At 42.1% G+C, this 13408-nt stretch overlaps 1 protein-coding gene across 1 annotated transcript; it reads left to right on the top strand.

Moving 5' to 3' along the window:
• Positions 1-11101: 11101 nt before the first annotated feature.
• LOC139478430 (uncharacterized) lies at positions 11102-13158 on the top strand. The gene is made up of 2 exons (XM_071260888.1): positions 11102-11138; positions 12395-13158. The coding sequence occupies exons 1-2, from the start codon at positions 11102-11104 to the stop codon at positions 13156-13158; spliced, it is 801 nt and encodes a 266-aa protein (XP_071116989.1).
• The last annotated feature ends 250 nt before the right edge of the window (positions 13159-13408 follow it).

Here is a 13408-nt window from a genome sequence, read left to right as displayed (position 1 = left end):
TTTGACAAGGAAAACTTTGCCCATGTGTGTTGTTGCGTTTAAATCTTTGGCCTCACATCTTCTCCTATTATTTGTTTCTATTTGAGGATTACCTTTACTGGACTGACTGGACCACTAGCTCGGTCAGCAAATACAGCAAGTTCGGTAGACGTGATGCAAAAGTAATGAAAGTTGAGACAGTTGTCGTGAAACTGGATACACCCATGGATGTGCGTGTATTCCATCCCTACAGACAACAAATACTGAGAAGTAAGAAGTCCACAGCTGTTATGGCTATTTGTAAAAATCAACATGCACCATCAAGGTCGTCACTCCAAAGATATAATTGAAAAGCATAAGAAGAATATTAAGTTGTTTGTGTGTAAACTTTCTTTGTTGTCAAACAAGTTAACTTTGTTTTCTTGATAGGGTTGTGTGGCAGTAACAATGGCGGCTGTTCCCACTTCTGCCTGCCCAAAGCGTATGATCCCAGCAACACTGAATTCTATGTATGTGACTGTCCCAAGGGATTCATCTTGTCCTCAGATAGGAAGAACTGTGTTGAAGGCGGTACGTTCATAGCAACACACATGTGTGTATTAGTTAGCTAGTTTGGTTTCACTTTCTGAATGTTGGTGTGACACTGTGTAGATATCATTTTTGAATGTTACTTTGTTCATATTTGAATGTAACGCTTCACATGTAACCTTTCAATTTAGGCATCACTTACATAGTTTATCTGGCACTTTAATCGATGCATATTTTGTCCCATCATTGTATGCTGCAAATGCAAAAACGTCAATATGTCTCAGATGATGTCAAGTGGTTGTAGTGGTTGGGGTTTCACTGTTATCACTGATCGATCGATACATTTTGCTTTTCCTCATTGTATAAAGACACAAACACGATGACATATCTGGAACGTAGTGTGTTAGACACCGACAAACGACAGCTCTTGGGGGTATACATCATGGAATGACTTTGTTTCGGATTCTTTGAAAGGCATTTAGAGCCTGGAAGAACAGGAATACATGACACTTTTGTGGATATCACCTTCTTTTATTCCTTGTCACGACGTTTCAGAACTACTTCTTGCTCCTTCATCAGGTGGTAGCTCTGAAACGTCCTGACAAAGAACATAAGAAGTTGCTATCCATTCAAAGTTTCATGATTCAAATTTGTTTCGTGGAGACACTGTGTGGATTTGAACTTTGATTTTGAATATATTTTATTTTCATCACTTATTTTATATATGTGAATCTTAATGTATAATCATGCCACTTGTCTTTGTTTTTTTCTCTTTTCAAATATATCCAGGTTCATTTTAAGTTTCATATTGGCATTTGCCCATCAGAATTCCATCACCCCATCATGCATGCCCTATGATATATCACTGTCTGTTTCACTGGCTGTGCATAGGCCATTGTTTATATGTGTGTTTATGTATATGTGGAAATCTCATATTCCATATTATATATCACATTCAGATAAAACATTTTCTAGTTCCAGGAAGCAGAGCGTTGCCATGATATGTTACACTCGCAGCCAACAACGTCGTTGTGCAAGACGAACAGTTCGGGGAGCGGAGGAGAATATACACGATGTTTCACAACTTTGATGGGAACAGCCTTTGTCATTCCAAACCAATGATAGAGATGTGTGGAGACTTCATCCACAAAGTATAGTGAGGGCACAGGGACACAGTAGCCACATTCATATTACTAGGCGTCCCTTATATAACTGACAGGCAACATCATACATCTTTATTTGAGACAGTAAACTATTTTGTGAAGGGCGGTCGTATGTATTACATATTAAATTGGTCGCACTTAGTAAAACGTGGTCCTGTCTACAGTACATAGGTCACAAATCAGCCGAAGTTAAGCATCGTAGGTCGCGGAGAGCAGGCGCATGGGTGACCGGGTGCATGTGAGTTTTAAGACTTTGGTCCCGCCCCACACTGAAATAGATGTTACACGTTGGGTCTCCTCAGTCAGGTGACTCTGCCTCTGTTCACCAAGCCGCGAATGGGTACCCGGTAGGAAGAGATGATATTGTGGCAGCTTTGGTTATATACCAGTCAGAGGGTTGAAATTGACATTCGAGAGCACACTGATGCATGGACAGGGTTAATAATGGTGTACTGTTTGAACATTGTAGCACATTATTAAACTAAATTGACAGTGGGGAAATATGTAACTAGGGCTTTACAATCTCCGTAAAAAAACATTTAATGCAGAATTATTAAAGTTTGAAAACATTCAAACTGCTAAATACCACTTTAGGAGTTCCCGCCTTAATGAATATGACCAAACAGATCAAAGACAAAACAGATACAGAACTCGACTTGCCAGTGCCTAGGAGTATCACTGGCGTTCTGAAACCATTGTCATTCTGAGTTTTCGAATATCATATTTTGAAAACAAGGCCACCTCAAACACATCCATATTTCAATTATACCCAAACCACAACTGAAACAAATGGTTTACAAAATATATAGCATCTACAACATGTAGCAAAATATGATTCTGGATTAAATGTCATTAGAATAAGTATAACAGTTTATGTGTTGGATTTTAAGAGCTACTGAGACTTGAAACCCGTGTATTAATTTGCATATTAATGCACAAGAATGTCCAGGAATGTACGAGAGTTTATAAGAGCGAACAAGAATGTTCAAAAATAGACGAGAGTGTACAAATATCTAAGTACAGTAAACTACGGTTATAACGAACTCAAAGGGACTACTATTTTTAGTTCGTTATAACCGTAGTTCGTTATAAGCATATATACAGCACAACTACAGCAAATAGTCGGGACTAAAAAGTAAGTTCGTTATATCCGTCAGTTCGTTATAAGCGTGTTCGGTATAACCGTAGTTGACTGTATACAGAATGTACAGACATGTTACGCCCAATTTGATCTCTTTCGGTAGATGATAATCATTCTCAGGGGTTAACGTTTTGAATTTGCTGTCTTTCAGGGACTTGAAGCTGCTACAGAAGGTGTTACAAGAGAACAAGAGAGGGGCTCCCTCCACGGTCCAGGGACCAAGTCCAGTGCCAGTGTCGACAGGCATTGTCCTGAGAACACCTTATTGTGGATATTAATTTATTGTGTATATCATTACTGATTAAATTACATTATTCTGCTAGGTTATTCTTGGTTATCTATACATAAGCGAAATAACTGTGCGGCAATAGAAGTCTTAAATTATTTTCACGTGAAATTAATTCAAAATTATTTCAACCCGACCACCATAACTATCATATTAAAATAACGCCTTCTGTTCAATGTTCATATAATTTTCTTATGTCCAATACATGTTAATGTACATGGGTATGTGTAGCACCTAACGCTGTACACCCCGTTGAGATTCCGGGTAAGAAAAGGTCTACCAGAGGGTACCAAGCCGACCTGGCGGTGTCATCGTGATCCGAAGGCGTGGATCTTTGTTTATGTTATCAATTAGTGGATTCCCTGGTCCTGACCGTCGTCATAAGCTGGAATATTGCTTACTGCGGCGTTAAACAGCAAACACACAAAACAGATAGGGCATTATGTTACAAACAGAACCATAATCAAAACACAAAGTTGATTCCTCAGATCAACTATCACAAAATGCCTTTTGATTTTGTAGAGGCTTTCAACATAATACTCCGGTAATTACAGTGGAACTAATGGGTGTTTTTTTCATACCGCAACTATTGTATTGTTTCACCGCATGGCATCCCGATGTTTTCGTTTTCTTTCTGGTATTTGTTGCTTTTAGACGTGTTTATATGTTAGTTGGAACCCTTCTCAGTTATAGTTGAAAGTGTAAAACCTCTACCTCTAGCTCTAGCATTTCCCGGACTCGTGGTTTTACATTTTCAGCCAAAACCTGGGAGTCGTGTTAAAACCTACACTTCTCAGTACTAGACTAACTTCTAGTCTCCGAAATGAACATATCGTATAGAAAAACCCAGTTGTTCAGTTATCTTAATAAAAATATAAGAAAAGGGAGCTCAGTGACTCTCTTCATTTTCAGATACTGCAGTAATCTAGACTTGCCAGACATTTTAGACTTGCTTGGGATGTGTTTGATATATATTTGTATCAGGGTCAGTAAGACAGACTAGTCTCAGTACCTGCGGCTACTGATCCTTGGGCGCAACGTGTCGGACATGGAAAAAATGTACTGGACAGTGCATTTCCAACAAACCTCGGTTGTATTCCTCTCGGGCGATCAAGTGCTGTACACAGGTTGTTTCTAAACTGCAAAGGCGCTTCAACATCTGCATCAAGTTTCCCTGCACAATGACGTGTCTAAATATCCACAGAGTTTGTCCAACAACGAGAAATGACGTTGGTGTGTCAAAGAAAACACTTGTCCACGCTAACGTCAAGAGTCAATATTTTAGGGACGCTTCATTTGCTATACCCGCGTGCCTTCAGAATCTGAACGTATGAGCTAGCAGTACTGGTGAGAGTTACTTGTTACAGACAGAGAAGACATACTTTAGTACTTGTTGAAAAACATTGTTTTATAAGTTAAAAAACATAAATCATTAAATACGTTCTCTGAATGACTGGATAGTGACTATGTAAAAACAAGCACACGCATTTGCAGGGAGATAACTCGTGTGGTCTTAAATTCGTTCATCACACGTTTCTTATATCGTAGTTATATTTGTTTGTAGTTTAACGCCGCGCTTAGTTGGAATATTGCTGAGCGTGGCGTTAAACAACAAACAAACAAACAAACAAACAAAAACGATGACATGCATCAACCAAGTCTCAAGGTCGCCTCTTACAACCAGCACATCTTTCTGTGGAACCTACATTCTTACCCGGAGTCCTAACCGGTTTATCGTCGGAATAATAAATAATGTAAAAAATGCTACGTAAATAGCAAACAAAAATTAAGTATTCATAATTCGTAATTCGGGTACATTATACGGAGTCACTAAAACTATGGATCCATGCTGGTTAATCAATACCATCCACCTTCTTATCAAATTTAATCAGTAACCCTTCTTCCGCCCACCCCTGGGTAGTTTGAACGGGAGTGTTTGTGGGTCAGACTACCTGTCCCCGCCTTCACCCGTATCACATTTCACCTCACCCCACCCGATTGTCTCCACCCACCCACACTCACTCCCAGGCGCCTCTAGGGCGGCTGAGTGCAGTCGGGGGTAATGGATGACGGGGGACCGCCTGAGGCGCCGGTGTGTGACGTCCTCGGTCGCTGCTCATTCATAGCCCTGTCGCTGTCAACAAGCTGAGCAGGTCAACAGACAGTGAATCAAGTTTTGTCTGCATACTTGTAACATGACTCGACGTGCCTCTGGTTGAACGAGTTTGTCACAAATAGTTTGCAGGCAGGGCACATGCAGTAGAGCTTGACCCCATCAAGCATATTGCACTCACGTTAGACCGGGCACCTGCATGAGGGCTCGTTGGCAGTCGCATATTGCCACATGTAAGATCGGGTTGACATTCGCATGTTGCCACATGTTAGATCGGGTTGACATTCGCATGTTGCCACATGTTAGATCGAGTTGACATTCGCATGTTGCCACATGTTAGATCGGGTTGACATTCGCGTGTTGCCACATGTTAGATCGGGTTGACATTCGCATGTTGCCACATTTTAGATCGGGTTGACATTCGCATGTTGCCACATGTTAGATCGGGTTGACATTCGCATGTTGCCACATGTTAGATCGTGTTGACATTCGCATGTTGCCACATGTTAGATCGGGTTGACAATCGCATATTGCCACATGTTAGATCGGGTTGACATTCGCATGTTGCCACATGTTAGATCGGGTTGACATTCGCATGTTGGCACATGTTAGATCGGGTTGACATTCGCATGTTGCCACATGTTAGATCGGGTTGACATTCGCATAATGCCACATTGTAGATCGGGTTGACATTCGCATGTTGCCACATTTTAGATCGGGTTGACATTCGCATATTGCCACATGTTAGATCGGGTTGACATTCGCATGTTGCCACATTTTAGATCGTGTTGACAATCGCATATTGATACATGTTAGATCGGGTTGACATTCGCATGTTGCCACATTGTAGATCGGGTTGACATTCGCATTTGCCACATTGTAGATCGGGTTGACATTCGCATGTTGCCACATGTAAGATCGTGTTGACATTCGCATGTTGCCACATGTTAGATCGGGTTGACATTCGCATGTTGCCACATGTTAGATCGGGTTGACATTCGCATATTGCCACATGTTAGATCGGGTTGACATTCGCATGTTGCCACATGTTAGATCGGGTTGACATTCGCATGTTGCCACATGTTAGATCGGGTTGACATTCGCATATTGCCACATGTTAGATCGGGTTGACATTCGCATGTTGCCACATATTAGATCGGGTTGACATTCGCATATTGCCACATGTTAGATCGGGTTGACATTCGCATGTTGCCACATGTTAGATCGGGTTGACATTCGCATGTTGCCACATGTTAGATCGGGTTGACATTCGCATTTTGCCACATGTTAGATCGGGTTGACATTCGCATGTTGCCACATTTTAGATCGGGTTGACATTCGCATATTGCCACATGTAAGCTCGGGCAACTGTTTTAAGCTTGCCGACATCAGGCATATTACCACATGTTAAATCGGGCACCTGTATGAAGCTCGTTGACATGAAACTATTAGATCTGGCAATTGTTTTAAGCTTGCCGAAATCGGGCATATTGACACATGTTGGATCGGGCACCTGTGTGAGGCTTAAATGACATTCGCATGTTGCCACCTGTTAGATCGGGTTGACATTCGCATATTGCCAAATGTAAGTTCGGGCAACTGTTTTAAGCTTGCCGACATCAGGCATATTACCACATGTTAGATCGACATCTGTATGAGGGTCGTTGTCATGAAACTATTCGATCTGGCAATTGTTTTAAGCTTGCCGACATCAGGCATATTACCACATGTTGGATCGGGCAATTGTTTTAAGCTTGCCGACATCAGGCATATTACCACATGTTAGATCGGCACCTGTATGAGGCTCGCTCGCTCACTCACTCACTCACTCACTCACTCACTCATACACTATGATCCTTGGTGCGCATGGCTAGTAGGGTTGAGAATGGTATGAGAGTAGCAAGAGGGACTATGCCACCGCTACATCCGGCTTCACTGACGTAATAGTCACTACGGCTGTTTCTATGTTTGTTTGTATGTTTACGCCCCTGTCTCGCTTTACAACAACACGACACCTGCCCTTGAAGCCAGGCTTGACTGGTTCTGCGCCAGTGTGTCGGGGATGTCATGTTGCCACAGCAGATCTTAGGCTATCGAAAACACTAGACGGGTAACTAGTCACAATAACACGTGACTCTACCAGCGAAGGCTTTACATGTTGTTTGCAACTAATCCCATGTTGATGAAACAACCCAGGCTTCAGATTTGATTGTTTGTAAATTGCCCATGTGGATAAAGAATCATCGATTGAATTGGTCGCGTGAATGGCATGACGTCACAGCTGACGTAAGCGTTGTAAAACCGAGTCTTTGGTTATGAAGCTCTATACGCTGGTACATAATATACGCCTTAAACAATAAGCAAATGTAAACTTTTTATTTCAACATAAGTTGCAATTCTCAAATGACATCATTTTTTACTGTCATTCAGGTTCTTCTATTTTGTTCTTACATCCCCGTGGATGTATTGTTTTCGCTTTTAACAATATATCTGTTGTTAACTTTGAACCTACAAATATTGAATCCTTGATTCGTTCGTTCCTCATTCAGTAAACCTATGTAAGTATAAATCGTTCATCATTCATTCGTCTTTTCGTTCCCTCTTTTTCCTTCTATTTGAAGCCTTTATTGCCTGTCCTTTTATTCAATTCAATTCATCTCTCCGTCATTTTCAGAGCTCCTAGGGAGAGATGTGACTGCCCAAATAATATTTTCTTACATTATCAAACTGGCTCTCTGTTCTCTCAAACTTTGTCCCTGTTGACGAGGCAAACGTTTGCACACACACTCAAATGTTGTGGAATATGGAATGCGTTTCATTTGTCACTGCCACGGCATGACGTGGCATTGCTAAACCCATATGTTTATTCTCATTCGACATTCTATACCACACCAGTAGAAATTATTTTGACAGGATATAATTTTTATTGCGACGTATATTTTATAGAAAGTGAACCATCTAGTTCTTTTGTTTATTGTGGTAGACCCGTGACTCGTTCAACGTTAGCAATTGGGATAGATATGACAGGTCTCTGACACCTTCACAATAATTGATACACTGAATATTCAATTGGCGTGACGCCCTCTTAATAAAAGCTGGCATCCCCTAAATAAGAATGGCACCTATGTGTAGACGTGAACGTTTTGATTGTGGTCAAATTTCAATCATTGTTTGGTCAGGGGTATCGCAAAGGTCAGAACTAATTTTAAGCCTGTTATTTTCTTCGTGTGTGTCCTTCTTTCCAAGGAGTTGTGTGTACAAATATAGTCAAACCCCGTTTAACCGACGGTACCGAGTAACAAATCAGAGCTATTGAATAACATGCCTTTGCATATATAAAGACGTTACCGGCAGTATTCGTCCATAAGGCGAGGTATCCGGATTATCAAGATCCGGGCTAAAAAGGGTTTCATCGTGTAAAGAATATAGAGAAGAACGTTTAAACGTTTTTAAATTCTAGACATATTAGATTATGGGGATGTTGTGTTTTTGGGTGGTGTTTAGGTGGTGTTAAGGCTGTGAGGCGATAGCTCGTTTCATGTGTTTAGACCTGTTTAGATTGAACACAGCAAATGTGTATTCCATTTAGGATTGAAACACATTCTTGAACATGTTTAGATCTAAACATGTCTTGCATGTGCTTAAAGTCTAAACACATTTTTTTACAGAGAAGGGAAGGCCAACGTATTGCCTAAATGTCCTTTCCTCAAATTTCACATAGATGTTTTAACAGAGACATTAAAGGATGTTTGGATGTTGTGACTTTAGCGAGATGAAGATTGTTCAAAAGCTCCAGGGCAACTGATGTTTTTTGCACTTGGCTTTCTATGTCGAACTTAATATACACTAGTGAAACGCATCTTGAAACAGTGCCCCGGGCACTCTCGAAAATATATCGAGAGAACCGTACTTCGAGACTATCAGTGGAAAAAAGTAATAATGACCGTAATTCGAGACAATCATGGTCCCGATATCAGACCATATCAGGACCATAAATGACATTGTCTTAAGCCACATGTTGTCTGAATGGCCTTGACACAGGTAACAATGTATTTGGGCTGGGGTTCACACAGTTGTCTCCCTTGTCAATGGTAGGCTTGTACCTGACCTCAGATTACCTCAATACGTCATAGCCGGTAATCCAGGTTAGGTTAGTGTAACCCGGGCTTATCCGTTATTAACCCAGCATATTAGAGGTTGGTGTAACCCATGTGCGCCATCGGTAATCCCTGACCATTTCAAGATAGCAACGTATTGACATCACGTAAGTCCGTTTGGAATGTGGCATAAACAAATATGGCCTCTAGAAAACTGTGTTCGAAATAGGACATAAACAACTGAGGGTTTAAATACCTTTACAATATTTGAGGTATTCGCTGAACTCGGACAATGTATTATGTGCAATCGTTTCTTATTTCATATCAGTTTAATCTTGATTATGTCGAATCATCGGATCATCGTTGTGTTTTTCTCCTCGTGGAAGCGCCTTCGGTGTGGTATAGCAGTGAGGTGTTGAGGTGTCATTTTTACCAAGAATTTAGAAAATTCTCGATTCTGGTTGGTCAGTCAGGGGTGTCAAATCACAATAACCAACATGAAAATATTCAGTGATGTGAATATCTTTGAATGGTCGAGTCACAGATAAGTTTGAACCAAAGCTGTTTCATGTTCCGAAAGCAATACCTACTAAGTAATTTCACAAATGCAATAACTACTAGGTACTTTCACTAATGCAATAACTACTAGGTACTTTCAATAATGCAATAACTACTAGGTACTTTCACTAATGCAATAACTACTAGGTACTTTCACTCATGCAATAACTACTAGGTACTTTCAATAATGCAATAACTACAAGGGACTTTCACTCATGCAATAACTACAAGGGACTTTCACTCATGCAATAACTACTAGATACTTTCACAAATGCAATAACTACTAGGTACTTTCACTAATGCAATAACTACTAGGTACTTTCACTAATGCAATAACTACAAGGGACTTTCACTCATGCAACAACTACAAGGGACTTTCACTCATGCAACAACTACAAGGGACTTTCACTAATGCAATAACTACTTGGTACCTTCACTAATGCAATAACTACTAGGTACTTTCACTAATGCAATAACTACTAGGTAATTTCACTAATGCCTTACTTTCACTAGTTTCTTTTAGCACTTGCGTGCTTTTAACTGCATACATATACACATTAGGTCTCCTGTGCAGCGCAGGATGAGTGTTTTAACTCATGTTTGGTCGTGTACTGTACAATGTGTGACACTATAATTTAAAGAAATATGTTTCCTCTTCTTCTCCTTTCCTTTTTCTTCTTCTTCTTAGGTTTAGTATTGTAAAGTACAACGGAGATACATTAAACCAAGCTCTCCGAGCCAGGTCACCCGATCCTATTCAGTAGCCTCGTACGGTCAGCACAGGGACTGGGGTCATGGCTGGGATATATTTATGCATTCTTTAGCGACCACTTGTGTGAAGAAAGGGCGACATACGCTTTTAGTTGGACCCACAATACAATATTTTCAGAAGATCCAGAACGTCTCGTCCTTTTCTTTTGTAAACTACCCGTGAGGATCCGTGTTTGAATTGGTCTTCAACAACCCATGCTTGTAAGAGAGTACTAGTTGGATCTAGTGGTCAGGCTAGGAGACTTGATCAATGCATGTCATCGTATCTCAATTGCGTACATCGATGTGCATGATTTCAATCACTGGATTGTCTGGTCCAGACTCGATTATTTACAGACCGCCGTCATAAAGCTGGAATATTGAGTCCGGCGTCAAACAACAAACGAACCTAAATCTTTATAAAACCTAAGGACAAATTATTTTCATAGTATTTGTTCAGGGAACAGATTATTTTTTAATACTGAAATGGCGGCACCTCCCCCTTCTGTCTGGAAGATAAATGGTCAGTCCTTTAAGGTTCCGCTCGTGTCATATCGGCGTTATTAATATATACACAATGTGTCAGTATGGTAACACCTTTGACCTCCATCTGTCATCTTTTCATCAACACTGCGTGTGGCTATGGGAACATATGATATGAAATACAATATACAATACGTGTGTACAATCCCTCAAATCTAGCTAGCTGTGCGCACCTAAACAAACAGACTATCTGAACAACGGCGTCCAGGAGCAAACGCTGAAAACTGATATTCTCTGCCGATCGTATCAGGGATTAAGTAGGTCAAGGGATTAACAGATTAATCTGGGTCGAAGCATGGAGAGGTGACCTGTTATAGGTTAATCGATGCATGCTTTGTTGTGACTGAAACAAGGGCAAAAACAATCAAAGTACAACTACGTCATTACAAACAGCCTTGGCATTAGGACAAATCCTTGCCTAAAACTTGGTCAGTCCGCTATAAGTACTGCCCTTGAGTAGTCAGCTCGTTATTAGTACTGCGCACATGAGTACACTGCAATCTCCGCGGCCGTGATATTGCTGGAATATTTATAATTGAGGCATGAAACAATATTCACTCCATCATATCATCAACCCCGTCATCATCGTTTCAATACTGGTTATAAATGTAGATTTATTTTCCAGATTGCTCAATCTCCACTTTCCTTTATCAAATACCATTGAGACATTCGCCATCATTGCATCTCGATAGAAGTTACGCAAGGCCCCCGGCGCTCATATCTATACCTTAACCAAGAATTTCATTAACCTATTAAAATTTAAGGACAGTACCCCTAAACAATTCATCCCCACCCCCATTTTTCAGTCACGTTGCACGTGGGTTTGTGATACCACCCCAATATCACCACCACACAATCCTCACTCCGACATCACCACCACCCTCACTCCAACATCACCACCACCCTCACCACCACCCTCACTCCGACATCACCACCACCCTCACTCTGACATCACCACCACCCTCACTCCGACATCACCACCACCCTCACTCTGACATCACCACCACCCTCACTCCGACATCACCACCACCCCCATCCTCACTCCGACATCACCACCACCGTCACTCCGACATCACCACCACCCTCACTCCGACATCACCACCACCCTCACCCGACATTACCACCACCCTCACTCCGACATCACCACCACCCCCATCCTCACTCCGACATCACCACCACCCCCATCCTCACTCCGACATCACCACCACCCTCACCCGACATTACCACCACCCTCAGTCCGACATCACCATCACGCTCAGTCCGACATCACCATCACCCTCAGTCCGACATCACCACCACCCCCATCCTCACTCCGACATCACCACCACCCTCACCCGACATTACCACCACCCTCAGTCCGACATCACCATCACGCTCAGTCCGACATCACCATCACCCTCAGTCCGACATCACCACCACCCTCACCCAACATCACCGCCACCCTCAGTCCGACATCACCACCACCCTCACCCCACATCACCACCACCCTCACCCGACATCACCACCACCCTCACACCAACATCACCGCCATCCTCACTCCGACATCACCACCATCCTCACCCGACATCACCACCATCCTCACCATCACCCTCAGTCCGACATCACCATCACCTTCAACTGACATCACCACCACCCTTACCCGACATCACCACCACCCTTACCCGACATCACCGCCATCCTCACCATCACCCTCAGTCCGACATAACCATCACCTTCACCCGACATCACCACCACCCTCACCCGACATCACCGCCATCCTCACCATCAACTTCAGTCCGACATCACCGTCACCATCACCCAACATCACCACCACCCTAGCCCGACATCACCACCACCCTCACCCGACCTCACCACCACCCTCACCCGACAACACCACCACCCTCAATGCGACATCACCACCACCCTCACCACCGCCCTTCACCATGACTATCCCAGGTCCCATGGAAGATCCTGGATCCAACTCCATACGTGACGACATACTTTGTGAGGTAGTAACCTAAGAATGCATTCTGTGTACACACACAAAAAAAAGATAAAAATGGCGGCGCCATCGAACTTATTATGTCAGTGATGGTGTGAGTAAGTCAGTTAAATTTTAAGATGCAAAAGTTTGCACATCAAAAAACAATACAACGAGAAACAAGTGTGTTCTTCTTGGCCTTCTGGCATTTCCATATACGAATGAAGGGTTAGTACAGGGTCAAACTGGAAAAATGGAAACGGTAATGGAAAACTGGTGCAAATGAACAA

The sequence above is a fragment of the Haliotis cracherodii genome, unplaced genomic scaffold (assembly GCF_022045235.1).
Source record: "Haliotis cracherodii isolate W230 unplaced genomic scaffold, xgHalCrac1.p SCAF_4, whole genome shotgun sequence".
In the NCBI taxonomy this organism is placed as follows: Eukaryota; Metazoa; Mollusca; class Gastropoda; order Lepetellida; family Haliotidae; genus Haliotis; species Haliotis cracherodii.
The sequence above is the reverse complement of the archived record's forward strand: the minus strand, read 5'-3'. Positions and strand labels throughout refer to the sequence as shown.

Coding starts and splice junctions, on each gene's coding strand:
- LOC139478430 (XM_071260888.1), top strand. CDS start 11,102: ATGGCGGCACCTCCCCCTTCTGTCTGGAAGATAAATG. Junction 11,139..12,394: donor TTCTGTCTGGAAGATAAATG/GTCAGTCCTTTA, acceptor CACCACCCTCAG/TCCGACATCACCATCACGCT.